The 16,380-nt window shown below is 37.3% G+C and overlaps 1 protein-coding gene across 2 annotated transcripts in view; it reads left to right on the plus strand.

Moving 5' to 3' along the window:
* Positions 1-16,380, plus strand: part of FSTL5 (follistatin like 5) — a 1,189,778-nt gene that overhangs the window by 937,784 nt on the left and 235,614 nt on the right. For both annotated transcript variants that reach the window (XM_073644479.1, XM_073644487.1), the window contains one exon: positions 7,521-7,655. In XM_073644479.1, the coding sequence (XP_073500580.1) occupies positions 7,521-7,655 (135 nt within the window). The remainder of the gene's footprint in view (positions 1-7,520; positions 7,656-16,380) is intronic.

Genomic DNA, 16,380 nt, shown 5'->3' on the forward strand with positions numbered 1-16,380 from the left:
TATGACACCAACTGTATTGCGTTTCAGTATTCAGTTCTTTTTTTTCTACTGAGTGTCTCAAAAGATAAATAGGTAATTTTATTTCTAACAATATATTTCTTGATGAAAAATATCAACAACATTGTTGAAAAAAATAGTTTAAAGGGGATATACAACTTAAAAATATAGATTGTAGCACAGAAGAAAGGTAAAGCAAGCTCTGGGGAAAATTATAGCTATTGTAGATGCTACAAAGGTATTTGAAAATATCCCCTAGCCCTGGCTGTTAGTTGTATTTGATGAGATGAGCTTGAAGGGAAGTATATTACATTTTAAAATTTATATATACAAAAGCAAACACACAGCATATTAAACCATCAAAACATATTGTTTTACTAAAGGGATAGGATTACGTCCTTGTTGTTCAATATCAACATTAAACCTATTCAATTTGCTAATGATGTCATATCTTATGGACACAGAAGCCTCATTAAAAAAGCTTTAAACCTTACATCTGTGGGCAGCATGAATCAGGCACTGGCTATAGTATCATAGCCAGGCATGTCTAACTGTGAAATGCTGCTGCATTTCAGAGAGGAACATACTTTTAATAGCCGAGGATGACTGAGCCCCACAGCAGATGAGTCAGACAGGCTGGTCCTTCTGACTGTCCTTCTCCCCACCCGCTGACAGTGACTTACAGGTATCTGTCTATGTAGGCAGACACCGGTCAATCACTGTCAGCAGGCAGAAACTATTCTCCAGCAAGGCTCAGTCCCCGGTGGCTATTAAAAGTATTCTTTTCTCTGAAACGCAACACTGGGCAGCATGTATAACATACATAGTAACAAAGTAACATAGTTTTTAAGGTTGACGGAAAACTAAGTCCATCTAGTTCAACCCATAGCCTAACATGTTAATCCTGAGGAAGGCAAAAAAAAAAACATGTGGCAAACACCAAGCTCCACATTGGGGAAAAAAATTCCTTCCTGACTCCATACGACAATCAGACTAGTTCCCTGGATCAACGCCCAATCAAGGAATCTAGTATATATAACCTGTAATAGTATACTTTTCAAGAAAGGCATCCATGCCCTTCTTAAATTTTAGTAGTGAATCACTCATTACAACATCATGCGGCAGAGAGTTCTATAGTCTCACTGCTCTTACAGTAAAGAATCTGCGTCTGTGATTATGATTAAACCTTCTTTCCTCAAGACGTAGAAGATGCCCCCTTGTCCCAATCTCAGGCCTCAGAGTAAAAAGATCAGTAGAAAGGTCTTTGTACTGTCCCCTCATAGTTGTACATAGTAATAAGATCACCCCTAAGCCTTCATTTTTCTAAAGTAAATAACCCCAAGTGTAATAACCTGTCTTGGTATTGCAGACCCCCCAGTCCTCTAATAACCTTGGTCGCTCTTCTCTGCAACCGCTCTAGTTCAGCTATGTCTTCCTTATACACTGGAGACCAGAACTGTACACAGTATTCTAAGTGTGGTCGCACTAGTGACTTGTATAGAGGTAAAATTATGTTCTTCTTATGCCTTTGCAGCAGCTGCCTGACACTGGCCACCAAACGTAAACTTGTCATCCACCAATACACCCAGGTCTTTTTCAGTGACAGTTTTGCCCAGTGTTTTACAATTAAGCATATAATTATTCATTTTATTTCCTCTACCCATGTGCATTACCTTACATTTATTCCCATTAAAGCTCATTTGCCATTTATTAGCCCAAGCTTCTAGCTTACATAGATCCTCCTGTAATATAAAATTGTCCTCCTCTGTATTGATTACCCTGCAGAGTTTAATGTCATCTGCAAATATTAAAATACTACTCTGTATCCCCCCTACAAGGCCATTAATAAATATGTTAAAAAGTAGCAGGCCCAATACTGACCCCTGTGGTACCCCACTGTTAACTGAGACCCAGTTTGAGAGTGTTCCATTAATAACCACTCTTTGTTTCCTATCTCTGAGCCAGTCCTTAACCCACATACATATATTTTCCCCTATCCCCATTGTTCTCATTTTATGTATCAACCTTTTGTGTGGAACCATATCAAAAGCTTTTGAAAAGTCCATATACACAACATCCACTGCATTTCCTTGGTCCTGTCCAGAACTTGCCTCCTCATAAAAGCTAATCAGATTAGTTTGACAGGAACGGTCCCTCGTAAACCCAGGTTGATATTGGGTGTTGATAAGATGTTAGGTTCTCTTCCAAATTACCAATGAAACATCTGATGCACTCTTAACCCTATGAGTATGCGGACGAGGTTAGAATTCTAAAACTGCCCACAGTAAAATATATATATATATTTTGCTTTAAATGTTTGCTTTGAATCAGAAATTAATATACACAGGGGGTTCATTTACCATTGTCTATAATTTGGAGAGTCTATTTACTGAGGATGGGTATTGTTCATTTTTTCACCTTCTTGCCTCTTTAATAAGTTGTTGTCCAGTAGTTGACAACTTAAAATTACAAGTAGATAAACAAAAATTAGTTATGGCTCTTGAGGCCTCTTACTTTCTCCATAAATTAGCTATTATGCAAAAAAAAGTACAAGTAAATGAAAAAAAATATATAGATAATTCCTATTGCTCTATAATGACCTATAAAATTAAGTCATCATGTTAGTTACTGTATGTGATATATATTTAAACGCACAAAAAGTAATGGCAACATTGGTGTTTATGTTTATTACCTAAAAAATAAAATGTATCAAAAAGTTATATATACTTCAAAATATTCCAGTTAAAGTGGTGTTTTCACCAGTTTGAGCATTTTAAACAGGCTATATCATGGAATAGTAGTCACAGAACTGAGTATATTGTACTTTTTATTTTACCTCTTCTAAATTTAATTTGCAGAGATATTCCCTTGTAAAGCTCAGGTTATAATCTATGTTAGGTCTAAGGAGATGTTACCAAAGATTTTTCAATGGAGGCATGTACTTCTTCCCCTGCATAAAATTAACCAATCAACAGCAGGTAGGAATATACTGAAGAAAAAAGAACATGCCCACAGATTAGTTTAGAGCTGGTTTTATCATTGTGAGACATGTAGTGACACAGTCTACTCTCCTCACTAGTGATTTCTAATGCCTTTATCTTACATCTCTGAACAACCAGTGTGTGGGAGAGGATACAACAGAGCTGACAACATTGTACGAGATGATCTGCAGTTGCAGACAAGTTTGTAATCAGAAAAAGCTCAGCCCCTCTTCCATCACTGACTGTTATGAGATAAAAGCTGAAAGCTGTATGTAATCACACGTATCTCTGCTCTGCACATGGATCTTTGTTATCATATACAGCTCTACAGTGAAATCAGAGAGAGCAGACTGTCAGTACATGTCTCACATTAAGAAACCTACTCTAAATTATTGTGAAGGTGTGTTATTTTTTTGCCCAGTATGCTGCTGCCTGCTTACGATTTGTCAACCTCATGAAGTGGAAGAAGTGCACTCCCACAGTGAAAAATATCTCTTAACACCCTCATAGATTTAACATGAATGATAACCTAACATTTACAAACTAATATTTCAACAATGAAAAGGAGACATTAAAAAACAAAAACTAAATTTTACTCTGCTTTACATCACTATTCCATGATCTGGCCAGTTTAACTTGCTCAAACTGATGAATGGTTCTCTTAAAAACACAACCGATCCCACAAAATTAGATCTTCATTCAAGCCATCTACATTGTCAGAAAAAAATTAATACACTATAGCTCTCTGGATGCTGCAATACAAAACCAATCAATTTTTGAAAAAATAATGTCAGTGATAAAGAAGAGGTAACGTCGTAGTACTGAAGCGATTAAAACAATATATTATGTTGGTTAATGCTGCCAGTTGTATGGATTGGGGTTATTGGGTAGTCTTTGATCACTGTTTTTCTCTAGAATGTTATATATGAATATTTGTGTACCTGTTGAGTACCAATAAAAGTACTTATCAGTTATACTTCATTTGCTTTAGTACTATCATCAATAATAAGGATTACTTTCTACTTCATTCTATTACCATATTATTATTATTTATTATTATAGCATAATTTATTCCATGGCGCTTTATATGTGAAAGGGGTACACATAATAAATACAAGTACAATAATCTTAAACAATACAAGTCATGACTGGCACAGGAGGAGAGAGGACCCTGCCATTGAGTGTTCACTGTCTACAAGGGATCCATGAGGATACAGTACGTGAGGATAGAGCTAGTCGTGAAGCGGTATGATGGAACGAGGGCTACTGCAATTTGTAGGCTTGTCGAAAGAGGTAGGTCTTCAGGTTCATTTGGAAGGTTTCCGTGGTAGATGAAAGTCTGAGATGTTGAGGTAGAGAGTTCCAGAGTAGGGGGGAAGCATGGGAGAAATCTGGTATGTGATTGTGGAAAGAAGAGATAAGAGGGGAATAGAGAAGGAGATCTTGTAAGGATTGGAGGTTGTGTGCAGGTAAGCACCGGGAGACTAGTTCACAGATGTATGGAGGAGACAGGTTGTGGATGGCTTTTTATGCCATCATTAGGGAATTTGCACTTGGGTCTAAGGGTAATGGGAAGCCAGTGCAGGAATAGACAGAGGGGAGTAGCCGGGGAATAGTAGGGGGACAGGTGGATTAGTCGGACAGCAGAGTTTAGGATAGATTGGAGAGGTGCAAAAGTGTTAGAAAGTAGGCCACAGAGCAGGAGGTTGCAGTAGTTGAGGCAGGAGATGATGAAGGCATGGAGTAGGGTTTTTGCAGATTCTTGATTGATGAATGTTTAGATTCGGGAGATATTTTTGAGTTGGAGTCAGCAGGAAGTGGAAAGAGCTTGGATATGTGGTTTGAAGGAGAGATCAGAGTCTATGGTTACGCCGAGGCAGCGAGCTTGTGGGACTGGGGAAAGTGAGCAGCCATTTGCTTTAATTGATAGGTCTTTTGAGTGGGGGTTGAGTGAGATGGGGGAAAGATGATGAATTCTGTTTTGTCCATGTCAAGTTTTAGAAATCTAGCCGAGAAGAAGGATTAAATATCTGACAGGCATTGCGAAAGGGGGGTGATTTAAACTTTTATATTTTTTTTATATTTTTAAAACCATTTTTTTTTACACTTTCTGCATGCTTCAATAGAAGCAGCAGTTTCCTGATCATTTCTACTGCATACAGGCGACGAGCAGATCGCCTGTATACAGGAGAAATGCTCCTATGCTATGAGCACCGACCACTAGGCTGGCCTCATAGCTAGTGAGACATGACAACCACATGAGTCTGCTGCAGACTCCAGGTTGCCATGCCCACCCTTCAGTGACCCACAATCACGTGACGGCACGGAGCTGTTAAATGCCGCTGTCAGAGATTGACAGCGGCATTTAACTGGTTAACAGACGCGGGTGGATCGCGATTCCACACATGGCTGTTGTGGGCACAGGTCAGCTGTAAGAATCAGCTGACATATGCCCGGTTAAGTGCGGACTCAGCGCTGTACCCCGTGCTGAACCGGGGGTGATAGCCTATAGCTTACTAATACGTCATAGGCTATTAAGGGGTTAATATCTGTTTAAGGCTGTGAGACAGGGAGGATATAAGAGATAAGGGGTAAATTTTTTTGCTGCAGTGAGTGCGGACTTGAAAGTAGTGAGGGACTGTTTGAATGTGATGAAGTGGCTTGTTGTATTGGGATCTTTTCCATCATCACTCAGCAGCCCTGGAAGCCCACCTCAGTTCTTTAGTCAGACTGGTGTGCCAGGGTTGCCTGTTGATATTTCAATCTTTGGTATGTGGAGGGGGGCAACAAATTTGACAGCTGCAGCTGTTTTGCTATATAAAGTGGCAGCAGCATCTGCATTGTATAAAGAGCATATGTTTGCAAGAGGTAGAAGGGATTCAGAAAGTGAGTGTATATCAATATTTTTAAGATTTCTGCAAGGATGTGGAAGTTTGTGGAGTGGTGATTGTGCACCTGGAGAAGAGAGAGAATAGAATGTAAGTAGGTTGTGGTCAGAAAGCAGGAGAGGTGAGTTAGAGAGGTTAGATAGGGAATAGTGTTGAGCGAGGGTGCTCATTTAAACCTTTAATCAAGCACGCTCGGGTGTTCACCGAGCATTTTCGGCGTGTTCTGTATCTATGTTTGATCCGCCGTGGCTGCATGTGCTGTGGCTGTCTAACAGCGGGTGAAGATGAGGTCCAGTGTTTGGCCGTCTTTGTGAGTGGCTGCAGAAGACCATTGAGTGATGCTGGAGGAGGACATAAGAGATAGAAGCTTAGAGACAGCTGAGTAGGAAGTGTCAATGGGGATGTTGAAATTACCCATGATGATAGTGGGAATGTCAGCGGAAAGGAAGTGAAGTAGTCAGGTGGTGAAGTGGTCGAAAAAGATGGTAACTGGCCCTGGAGGGCGGTAAATAACTGCCAGTTGGAGGTTGGAGGGGGAGTAGATGCACACAGAGGGCTCCTAAAAAGAAGGGACAGTAACAGATGGTTGCAGTGGAATTTGGGTGAAGGAGCAGTTATCTGACAGGAGAAAACCAACTCCTCCACCATGCATGCTACTGGGGTGGGTGGTGTGAGAAATCTCATCAGAATGTTAGATCATTAAAAATTGTCTTTGAGGTAATGACTAGAAATGACCAAATAATTTTTTTCAAAAAATCTTCTCTTTGTAGATTCTTCAAAAAGATGAATCATTCTGATTTTCTCTTGACACAGTAGAAACATTTAAAAACAAAACTTTGGCCCAAATTTGTAATTTTTACACCTTTTGTGGCTGAAAAATTTGGTTTTTAGGCTTTTTTATTTTGTGCCAAATTCATTATTGCTTTTGTGCCATTTTTACACAATCTTTTCAGTCCTTATAATTTTTCGGGTTTTGTAGACATTTAGTGTGGTCTTTCATCATCTAGATTTTTTCAGTTAATGCTTCATTTGAGACTTTTTAAAATGTTGCAGAATTTTCCAGTATTGTAGTAAATTACAAAATCAGTTTTTTTGTGTCTGTTTGCACAGTTGAAGACTAGCTTGCAACATTTTAAAGCTTTTTGAAAGGGTCATGCGACATTTTACAAAAAATGCACAAATAATTCAAAAGAGAAAAACTATTTTGGCATGAATCAGTTGATAAATTTGACACAAATTTCACAAACTAAAAAAAGACTTAAAACATGTAAATTATAAATCAGGGCCTTTGTTTCTGTGTCTTTAAAAGATTGAATGTGATTAAACGAAACTGTCCTTGTGACTGTGGAAGGATCACATTCACATCCTTAAATGCTCAGGAACTGTAATAGAAATTAGAATTAAAGTTGCATGGGGAGATTTGGTTTGTGTTCAACAACCTATTTTAGGGGTTAGATTTGATTAGAAAAAGTTTTATTTTAGAAACAACTAATGACCATAGGCAAATTAATCTTCAGTAACCTTTTTCATTTTATTCTAGTTTTAATGTGTATATAATTATGCCATGTAACACATTATCATTTAGTTTTGATAATAACTGCAGTATTTACTTGAGAAATAAATTATTTTTAAGATCTTTTAATTTTCTCCATAGCAAATGGCAGTGAAGTGCACATCAGCAATGTACGCTATGAAGACACTGGCGCGTATACCTGCATTGCCAAGAACTCAGCTGGAGTGGATGAAGATATTTCTTCCCTCTTTGTAGAAGATTCAGCTAGAAAGACACGTATGTAATATATCACACATCAATAAGTTTTACATAGGTTTTTTTTATATCTATAATTTTGAAGTCCACTTACTGCCTGTAACACTAGTGCACTAATGCTCCATTATGTGACAACTATCATATTTCTATATCTTACGAAGAAACATTTGTTTATTTATTCTTATTATTGTCATAATTAGAACTATTTTTTTTTATTTTTTACTGTTTTATTTTTTGTCTCCTGATTAGTGATGATCAAGTATTAATCTTAACCCTTTCAGGCAGCATGCTCGGGTGCTCGCCCAGTATTTTGGCGTGCTCAGCATTTCTTTTACTGTTGCCACGGCTGCAAGTGTCACGGCTGTTAGAAAGCTGTGACACATGCAGGGATTGCCTGTTCGACAGCAAATACTCAGTGAGCACCCGAGCGTGCTCGCCCAAATGGGTTAACGATTCATACTCGATCATCACTACTCCTGATGCCATTCTACTTTTCAGAAAAGTGTATATATTCAAGCATGTTATAACCCATCCATAAAAAGCTTTGTCCACTTTGTTAGCAAATGTACCATCTTTATTTGTGTTTGCTTGACAATGTTGACATAGTTTCAATATCCAGATGTATTAGCACTTACTTACATGATATTTCAGGTTGTTCACCAATCCCCTTCCTTGTGAAATGTTGCTGTATGGTTAATGCAGTCTTCTCTATAGACTGGACAACTCTTTTGTTTGCAAAATAGCAGTTGATGAAGTAAAACTGTCATCAACCTCTTCAAACTGAAAAACACTTTTATGCGTTTTACCATGTGAAGCTCATAATAAACTCTCTACGTGACTTTACCAGGACAGCTAACTGTGGCATAGAGTTCCATAGTTTCATCACCCATCCATTGTTCTGTAAAAAACTTCTTTCTGCTACCATAGAGGGGTTCTCTGAGCATATGATATTAATGACCTATCCTTACAAGAGATGAATGAATCAGGCAGAATTAGAATTTTCCTGTTCTTGTGTATTTTCCCAGGATATTTGATTTACAGGGAAGTTTCTCTCTGCAAATTTAATTTACCTTATTATGCTCTGTTTCGCTACAGACCCCAGAGTATAACGGTATAAAGGTAAATAGTGAGAAAGCATGTTGGTGCTGGACTCACCACATTTATTTGGTTGCTCCAATGCTAATGTAGATCGGTGCCACTTATCTGCTGGCTCGCAGTGAACATTAGATGAAAGGGGAAAAAAATGAAGCCGGCACATCCGTGTATAAATTTAAAATAAATTTTTCGTTATTGATACCTCTACAGGCCTCTAGAGGCATTCATGATGAAGCAATGCAAGTAAGATTTTCATGGAGGAATCAATAAAGAAGAATCAATTTTAAATTTACCCATGGATGTGATGGCATCATTTTATTTAATTTTTGTATAATAAAGGTAAGATGTAAAAAATTTAAAAAAATGTATTATACTCAGGTTGCCACTCACTGCTTCAGCCGTTCAGCTCCTCAATCTCAGCTCTCTGATCCTTGTTGCATTTTCTGATCACCTCCGCGAGCACTAAAATCGAGAGGATTCTGCTCAAATGAGCAAAAATTCACAATATCATGATGTACGCTGTGACCTTGCAAGCTCATGTGCAGAGCTGTAAGGTAAGTATAAGGATTTTTTTTTTAACCTTTCGATGGTTGGAAAAATAGCAGCCAATGGTTGCCATTTTGTTGGATCCACACGGAAGCAAATTACAAGAAATTTGCATATTAACAAATGAAAATTTTTGTGAAATTGGAGTAGAGTTAAATTCCACTTGAATATAGTCACTTATCTCTAATCCTTAGGATTACCAATGAATTGGTAGAGATCTGACACCCACCACCCCTTCCAATCAGCTGTTACTTGCTCCATCAGTGGCTGATGTAAACACTAAATGGAGCTACGCTATGGGGCATCGAAAGCTATACTTGTTCAATGTATAGCAGTCACTGCCGCACAATGTAGGCTAGAGTCAATTCTTTTGTTAGGATAATCCCAAGCAGATATGAAGTAATACGTACTATAGATATAGTTTTAATTATACATTGATATACTCCAGGGTTGTGTCTCTTAGTAAACCTTCAAATAGTTTTATCTATGTAGAGGTTAGGCTTACAGTTGTATAGTTACCGGGCTCCTTTTTGACCTTTTCTTGAGTACTTGCACTAAATTTGATATTCCCCAGTCCCGTAGGAAGAAACCCCGACATTTTTGAATTCATAATATTTGAAATAATTGATTGCCATAATCCAAGGTTAAATAACAAAGCTGTCGTGTACAATACATAAAGACTGTTAGGACATAAAACAATCATATTAAGGAGCATTACTGTAGAATGGGAGTGAAAAAAAATGATCCTGTATAAGGGACAACATTTCAAAGGAGATTATGTCTATTAAATCATAAAATAAATGTAAGGAGTAAAGACAAGTATAACAATACTCTCAACATAACATCAAAGGGTGGTAGTTTATGAGAAGTATCATCGCAGGTTGGTATTTTTAATAGATGGGATATTTTTATGACTTAAATTTAACCTGGCATAAGAACTAAATGTGATAGTAAGTACTTGCAGTAGATCCATGTCTAAGTTGCACGACTATCATTATATACATGCTAGAAGGAGGTATTACTGGTGCTTACCTACTGAAGTAGAAAGGAACTGCATGAGGCAAAGTGCTTGGTTAATGGAGTGTTTGCTTTATGCCTCTTTATTTCATCCAACATTTCATTTTCCTCTGTGAACACAGTGGAGAATATAATATTTATTAGTTTTGCTTCTTCCTTATAACCATCCACAATTTCTCCCTCATTGCCTTGTCAAGGGCCAATACTTTCAGTTTTTACTGTTTTACTCTTTATGTATTTAAAGAACACTTTAGACTTAGTTTTACACTCTTACATTTTTTTCTTATAGCTTTTTAGTTCTTCTCCCCTGTTATTAGGTTTTAGCGGTTTAAAGAGTAATCGTCATTTTATTTTTCTTCATAAATCAATAATACATGTAAAAACAGGAAACTGATATATCTTCTTTCTATTCTCGGGTGAACATTCACTCTGATTTGATAGGTAAAATCTGTGTTCAGTGAATACAGATTTTCACATTACTGAGAGAGAAGATGACAGTTGTTGCTCATAAAATTCTATGAAGGGGCAGGGGGAAAGTGGGAAGAGGAAGCGGGAGCAAATTTGTGTTCTTGTTCGGGGTTCTGGCTTGTTCGCGCCCAAAAATCGGGTTCGCGGTTCCAAATAACAGATAACATCTGATCACCAGATAACATCTGCATGACAGCATGTCAAATTAGGGATGTTCAGGGGTGGAGCCGATTTTTTTGGCGCGAACAAGCCGGAAACACAAACCTAAATTTGAAATGCCAAACAAATTCGCTCAACACTACTATAGCAGATGCACATATATACTGCTGCAAGTTCACTTTAAATACTTCCTTTTTATTTATTTTTCATTCTTATTTTTATTTATTCTTCTTACAGCCCTTTTCCTTTTTAAATTGTGATTTTTAAAGATGCTGATACATATAAGAAGAAAGATACATCCAGTAGCTGCCATTCTCATGCCCACATATAGGACCACCACAATTTGCAGAATTATATACTGTATATTTTTTATATTTCTAAATATAATTTGTTTTATTTTGACCAAAACATTGTATAACTTGTGGTCAGAACTACCAAAAACAAGAGTATAATTAACAATGTTCAAGGAAACTGGAAACAAATGGTTTAAATTGTGCTGCTGTCGAAGGACGATGAGAAGACAGGAATACAAAAGTATGTTGTTTATTACACAACACGTTTCGAAGTTTACAACTTCTTCATCAGGACAAACCGTGGTCCAGATGAAAAAGTTGTTACCTTCGAAACGCATTGACTAATAAACCGCATACTTTTGGATCCCTGTCTTCTCATCGTCCTCCGATGGCAGCTCAGTTTAACCTATTTGCTTCCAGTTTGTTGAATTGTTCCTAGTGGGTCTGCAGCAGCCTAAGACTTTTTAGGGATTTTGTGCACATGACCCAACCAGGTGAGCAAAATTGTACATATCTATACTAATTCTTACTCAGATAAGACCCTATTGCGCTTTTGTAATTTCCAGATTCCTTACTAATTAACAATGTTGGAACATTGGTGGTCTTCCTCCTTTTGTTGCCATTTTTTCATTTTTCATAGTGTGCATAGAGCTTAATAGGAGCATTTATCACCTATGAAGGAAAATATAATTTACACAATTAATACCTTCTCTGTTATTGAAAAATGCTTTGTGAAGAAGCTGTAATTTGAAACCACAAGGCTGTATTCACATATAATATTTTAAGTCATTGTTTATTGCTTTAGTTGAAAAACTGCAATGAAAGCTCTATAGCAAAATTTTGAAAACACAGAGTGATATGATTTTTTGGCAATTATTATGTTTTGGGGCTCATTTATGTTTTTTTTTTTTTCAGAATGCACTTTGCTGTGGGTGTAGCGTTTTTTCTTTTACATTTTTTTCTTTGGTGGGTATATGACTTTAAAAATGCTGTAAATATTGGTTCATAATCTTAAAAATAAAATATGCCGCCAAAAACATTTATTAAATTGCTCAAATTTTTGTGTGAATGTGTTCTACAAAGAAACAAACAAACAACACTTTTACAGAGAACATATGGGGAATGCATATCAACGCCACATAATACTTTAGCTGATTTTTTTATTTTTGACTATAGTCTTACTTTACGAGATTTATTTCTAATATTTTATATTGTTATTATCAACATTTTGTGATTTTTCTGAATATCATTGAGAGGATGAATTAAGAGAACATGAGGCTGATTATCAGGCTCATTTCATTACTATCATTCGATTTAACTTAATTTGCACACATATCCATATTTATATTGTTATTCAGTGCACACTTAAAATGGCTTTTTATTTAGAGCTGATTTATTTATAATAGTGACCACATCAGCATTTTGTCTAGCTAGAAATTAAAGTACAACATTTTACTGAAAGCGCCTGCCATTACCCTGTTTTTATATCACATTTACAAAAATAAACCTGTCATCACAGCACTTAACAATGCCTTTTTCGTTAATTTCCGAAAACATAATATACACAGATAACAAATTTTATGTCTGTGCCTTTGCTCTATATGTAAACAAAATTATTTTTACATTATGGCTTCCTGAGACACTAATGTATGCAAAGAATATCTCTGAAATATAGTACATCTTTTTAAAGAGCTTTTACGAAGTGAGATTGGAAGTGTGTAATCAATCACATCAGTTTTATATGCAAACACCTACACATTTAGAATGGCCAGGAGTAGTTATGTGGAATTAGTATTGTTCTCTTTATACACATAGCTCCTTCCAGCAGAATTATACCAGAATGTTCATTTTGTAAAGTAAGAAAATGCTTAGAAGTCTGGAAAATTGGACCTTGGAGGGAAAATGTTGAAACTGATCCACAAGTTCAAAAGCCATGAGTCTAATTGAAAGATCATTGCTCCAAGTTCCAGCTATGTGTTAAAAGGAATCTGTCACCAGGTTTTTGCTATTTAATCTGAGAGCAACATTATGTAGGGACTGGCGGCCTTGTTCTAAGGCATGTGTCACTTGCTCAGCAGTTTTGCTGTTTTTTCAATGCAATAAGTGTTTTATCAGCAGGAGATTATCACTGCTGGGCTTGGTGTTACGTGCAAACCAGACCTGCTAATTTGTGTAACCCCACCCCATCACTGATAGGCTGCTTGCTGGCTATGTACAATGTACTCAGGAAGCAGCTAATCAGGGGTGTGAGCAGGGTTATAAAGAGCTCAACATTCTGATCACTGCCTCATCAACAGCAGGAAAAACAGGGATTCTATCAAAACTGCAGCAAACAGTCCAGTAAGTGATACATTACTGGAATCAGGGTTTTTGCCTCTACATCATGTCGCTCAAAGACTCCACAGCAAAAACCTGCTGACAGATTCAGTTTATTATAATATTTTGACCTTGCTAAATCTTTCTGTAAATAGCTAGCATTGAGGAAATGGTGAATATAGAATATTCAGTATTTTCTTTTAAGAAAAGAAAAAATATTTACAAACATATTATTTTGACATGCCAATGTCATACATATACCAAAATTGTATCAAATAAATAAATATATACTTATTTACGTATCTTGCTGTATTGAAACAAGTAGACCATCTAACAAAATATTTTTAGTAAGACATTTTGTGTTTAATTTTTTAAAGAGTATTCATGGAATTATATTCAGGGGGCATGAGTGAAGAAAGGCGATTCCGGCAGCTGAATAGGAAAGGTTTCTTCACAGTCAGAGCAGTCAGGCTGTGGAATGCCGACCACAAGAGGTAGTGATGGCAGACACTATAACAGCTTTTATACAAGGGCTGGATGATTTCCTCAGTACACATAACATTGTGGGTTATAGATAATTTGACAAAATGTATAATTGATGGAGAAAGGTTGAACTTGATGGACCTAGGTCATTTTTCAACCTATGTAACAATTTATTGTTTGTTGAATACATCTAAAAGATAAAGTGCATCACTCTGAAATCTTAAAATGTCCACAACAAACACAATGCTTCAATATGGAGTGGATACACTCTAAGCAAATGTTGGCGTTAAACATTGAGAAGATGTGTACACATCCTAGTGGGTACACCTGACATACTGTATGCCACTGTATAGGCATACCTTGGCTTAAATTACTCATAGGCTGCCATTTTAAGAGAATGATTCTGAAGCAGTATACACTGTGTGCAGAATTATTAGACAAATGAGTATTTTGATCACATGATATTTTTTTATACATGTTGTCCTAATCCAAGCTGCATAGGCTTGAGAGCCAACTACCAATTAAGTAAATCTGGTAATGTGCATCTCTGTAATGAGGAGGGGTGTTGACTAAAGACATCAACATCCTATATAAGGTGTGCTTAATTATTAGGCAACTTCCTTTCCTTTGTCAAAATGGGTCAGAAGAGAGATTTGACGGGCTCTGAAAAGTCCAAAATTGTGAGATGTCTTGCAGGAGGATGCAGTAGTCTTGAAATTTCCAAACTTTTGAAGCGTGATCAGCGAACAATCAAGCGTTTCATGGCAAATAGCCAACAGTGTCGCAAGAAGCATGTTGGCCAAAAAAGGTGCAAAATAACTGCCCATGAATTGAGGAAAATCAAGCGTGAAGCTGCCAAGATGCCAATCGCCACCAGTTTTGCCATATTTCAGAGCTGCAACGTTACTGGAGTAACAAAAAGCACAAGGTGTGCGATACTCAGGGACATGGCCAAAGTAAGGAAGGCTGAAAAACGACCGCCTTTGAACAAGAAACATAAGATAAAACATCAAGAATGGACCAAGAAATATCTTAAGACTGATTTTTCAAAGGTTTTATGGAATGATGAAATCAGAGTGACTCCACTTCGACTCAGACGCCAGCAAGGTGGAGATGGTATACTGGTATGGGCTGGTATCATCAAAGATGAACTTGTGGGACCTCTTCGGGTTGAGGATGGAGTGAAGCTCAACTCCCAGACCTACTGCCAGTTTCTGGAAGACAACTTCTTCAAGCAGTGGTACAGGAAGAAGTCGGTATTGTTCAAGAAAAACATGATTTTCATGTAGGACAATGCTCCATCACATGTGTCCAACTACTCCACAGCGTGGCTGGCCAGTAAAGGTCTAAAAGAAGAAAAAATAATGACATGGCCCCCTTGTTCACCTGATCTGAACCCCATAGAGAACCTGTGGTCCATGATAAAATGTGAGATCTACAGGGAGGGAAAACAGTACACCTCTCGGAACAGTGTCTGGGAGGCTGTGGTGGCTGCTGCACGCAATGTTGATCGAAAACAGATCAAGCAACTGACAGAATCTATGGATGGAAGTCTGTAGAGTGTCATCATAAAGAAAGGTGGCTATATTGATCACTAATTTTTTTGGTTTTTGTTTTTGGATGTCAGAAATGTTTATTTCTAAATTTTGTGCACTGATATTGGTTTACCTGGTGAAAATAAACAAGTGAGATGGGATTATATTTGTTTTTTATTAAGTTTCCTAATAATTCTGCACAGTAATAGTTACCTGCACAAATTGATATCCTCCCAAGAGAGCCAAATCTAAAAAACCCCACTCCAACTTCAAAAAATATTAAGCTTGGATATTTATGAGTCTTTTGGGTTGATTGAGAACATAGTTATTGATCAATAATAAAAATAATCCTCTAAAATACTACTTGCCTAATAATTCTGCACACAATGTATATTTTTTAGACTTAATTAGTGTTGAGCGAGCACTAAAATGCTCGGGTGCTCGAAGTTTGGGCCGAGCTCACCAAGATACTCGGGTGCTCGACCCGAGCAACGAGCCCAATGTTAGTCTATGGGAGACCCGAGCATTGTTACGGCGGCACCCCTGGCAGTCTGTAGAAAGCCTAAAAAGTGCTCAAAACGATAGTGACAGTGTTCAAATGACATGGGGACAGCATGGGGATTGCCCCAGGAAGCATTTCTGACGCCCAGGTCACTGCTGTCAACAACGTGATCAGAGGTATTAAGCCACTTTTACCGGCTCACAATAAAACGTTCAAAAACGAAACTGAAATGTTTTTTTCCTGTGAAATATGTTAAGGAACTTCCTTTCCAGGGTAAAGACTTGTGTATAAGGTAAAATAAATAACTAAAAACAAAAATACTCCTCCACAGC

Source organism: Phyllobates terribilis, unplaced genomic scaffold (genome assembly GCF_046119375.1).
Source record: "Phyllobates terribilis strain yellow unplaced genomic scaffold, ASM4611937v1 Scaffold_1__5_contigs__length_1240528914, whole genome shotgun sequence".
Lineage (NCBI taxonomy): Eukaryota > Metazoa > Chordata > Amphibia > Anura > Dendrobatidae > Phyllobates > Phyllobates terribilis.